The 2031-nt window shown below is 36.3% G+C and overlaps 1 protein-coding gene across 1 annotated transcript in view; it reads right to left on the reverse strand.

Annotated features, from left to right (window-relative positions):
- HSD17B4 (hydroxysteroid (17-beta) dehydrogenase 4) overlaps window positions 1-2031 on the reverse strand; it is a gene marked incomplete at both ends in the record, with an annotated part of 43537 nt that overhangs the window by 29046 nt on the left and 12460 nt on the right. Inside the window, 2 exons of the mRNA XM_010138923.1 lie at window positions 889-1017; window positions 1941-1965. Of these exons, the coding sequence (XP_010137225.1) occupies window positions 889-1017; window positions 1941-1965 (154 nt within the window). The remainder of the gene's footprint in view (window positions 1-888; window positions 1018-1940; window positions 1966-2031) is intronic.

A 2031-nucleotide genomic window follows, 5' to 3' on the forward strand; every position in this document is an offset into this window, starting at 1 on the left:
TCTTTCCCTCCTCCCTCAAACATCAAACACTTAAATGCTCTCATTTCCTGATTTGACAAATACTCAATTTTTGACCTAACATAACAACATGCACAGTAACAAAACAATCATCAGTACTACCAAGTAAATGTAACTCACACTAACAAACTGAAGGTAACATCTTGAGTAGTCTTGGAAAGAAGTCAGGAAAACTAGACTACATGGGTAATTTATGAACTATGACAACTATAGATCTAAATAGAGAGAGAGATAACACAATGAAGAAGAAAGCTTGGAAGATGACAGAGAGGCAAGTACGGAGGCAGGAAAGATCATAGTAATTTTGGCCTGAAAATAACTAAAATAAATAATAGGAAGGAATAAAGAAAGTTAAAAAAAAAAAAAAAAGAGAGAGTCATCTTCATCACCAGCCAAGGGGGTGATGTTACCCAGGAACACAAGGCAGTAAAGAAGAACTTCTTTGCTGTGTTATACCAAATGACTCAAACAGAAAACTTCTTGGAAATGGAAGTGTCTACCCAAAAACAAGATTCCAGGGCTGAAATGAAATCACAGTTTCTGTATTACACTGCTATTAGCTGTATGTAGGTGCAATCGAATAAAATAATACAATTAGTCTGGCTATAACACATAAAAAGACATTGATGTCACTTCCCTAGAAACTCTCAAGAAAGATAAAACTGTCTTAATTCCACAGGTAAGAACACAAAAGTTTCCTTAAAAAGATCTGACTCTACTAAAGCAGTAAATTATTAATGTTACATGTTTACAAAAGAATTCTCTGGTTCTCTAGACTTTTGAAGTACTTTCAGTGAATGTCTGAAAATAAAGCATCCTCTTCTACGTTTTGCTTGCCCAAACTATCTGCATTATTGAAGTCTCCTTTACCGTGGATACTTCTGGGTTTGCTGGCATTATCAAAGTCACAGATCTTCTCCCATTTATCTCTCACTGCTTCAGGCATCATCGGCTGATTCTTCCCTCTGACAATGGCACCCAAGGATCGTTCCCAGCGCACTGTCAGGAAACATGACCCAGAGAGTTCCAGTAACAAATAAACAAACTTGTAGTTTCTTTGGATTACTTTCATCTAGGCCACTACTTCCAAGACCATGCAAGAAAGGAGAATTTACAAGCACCCCAATTTAACTCACCAGTGTAAGTTCAAGCTGGTCTAAAAAGTCTCACAGCTTTCAATTAATATTTATACAAAGAATAGCACTGGTTTTAAATTTCATTGAAGTCACACAGACAGATTGCTCTCTGAAAATACTACATCAGTTTTAGGATTCTGTCTAGTGAAAAGCTGTAGCTAGTATATATCTACAGACATTCTCTTCTGACACGTTTTTGGCTACCAACATTAAGGAATCTTCTGAAAGCCTTGTAAAACTATAGTGAAAATGTGAAAACCACTTTTATCTATAAAATCATGTTCATAGCCAGCATCTCCAAATTGTCTCTGAAGTTGTATTTCAATACTGTAACTTGACTGAAATTGGTAAGAGTAATGTGACATCATTTAGGGATGGATACAGATTCCCTGGACCAAAACTAATCCTTAATCTGCCATATCGGTTTTCCTCTTAATTAGCAATAGCCAACGAATAAGGCCATACTGGTACCTCATTAACAACCTAGTTTCATTTTAAAGACTTCAATGGTAGCCATCATAATGATGAAAAATGGTATTTTCTTTTGCCCAGAAACGAGAAGCAACAGATTTTTGGCTATATTAAAACTCTAGTCCTTTTGGAGGGCTGCAGGAGGTTACCAGTTTCCCCCACATGTAGTGAAATCTGTGACTTTTACTTAAAATAAGTAGTCTCCTCAGAACTCTAAGCTTTCGCTAATCTTCTCTCCCTAAATAACAATGTCTTGAGTAGAGGTTAACTGCAAAAAATGATTTGCACATTTTGATGTCAATTCAAAGTACTCACATTTTCCAATCCATCCAGCTCCCACCTGCCAAGAAAAAAGAAAATCGTCAGCTTACCACAAGGTACAAAGCAAATTTTTGGTAATGTAGGG

The sequence above is a fragment of the Buceros rhinoceros genome, unplaced genomic scaffold (assembly GCF_000710305.1).
Source record: "Buceros rhinoceros silvestris isolate BGI_N320 unplaced genomic scaffold, ASM71030v1 scaffold15356, whole genome shotgun sequence".
Classification (NCBI taxonomy): domain Eukaryota; kingdom Metazoa; phylum Chordata; class Aves; order Bucerotiformes; family Bucerotidae; genus Buceros; species Buceros rhinoceros.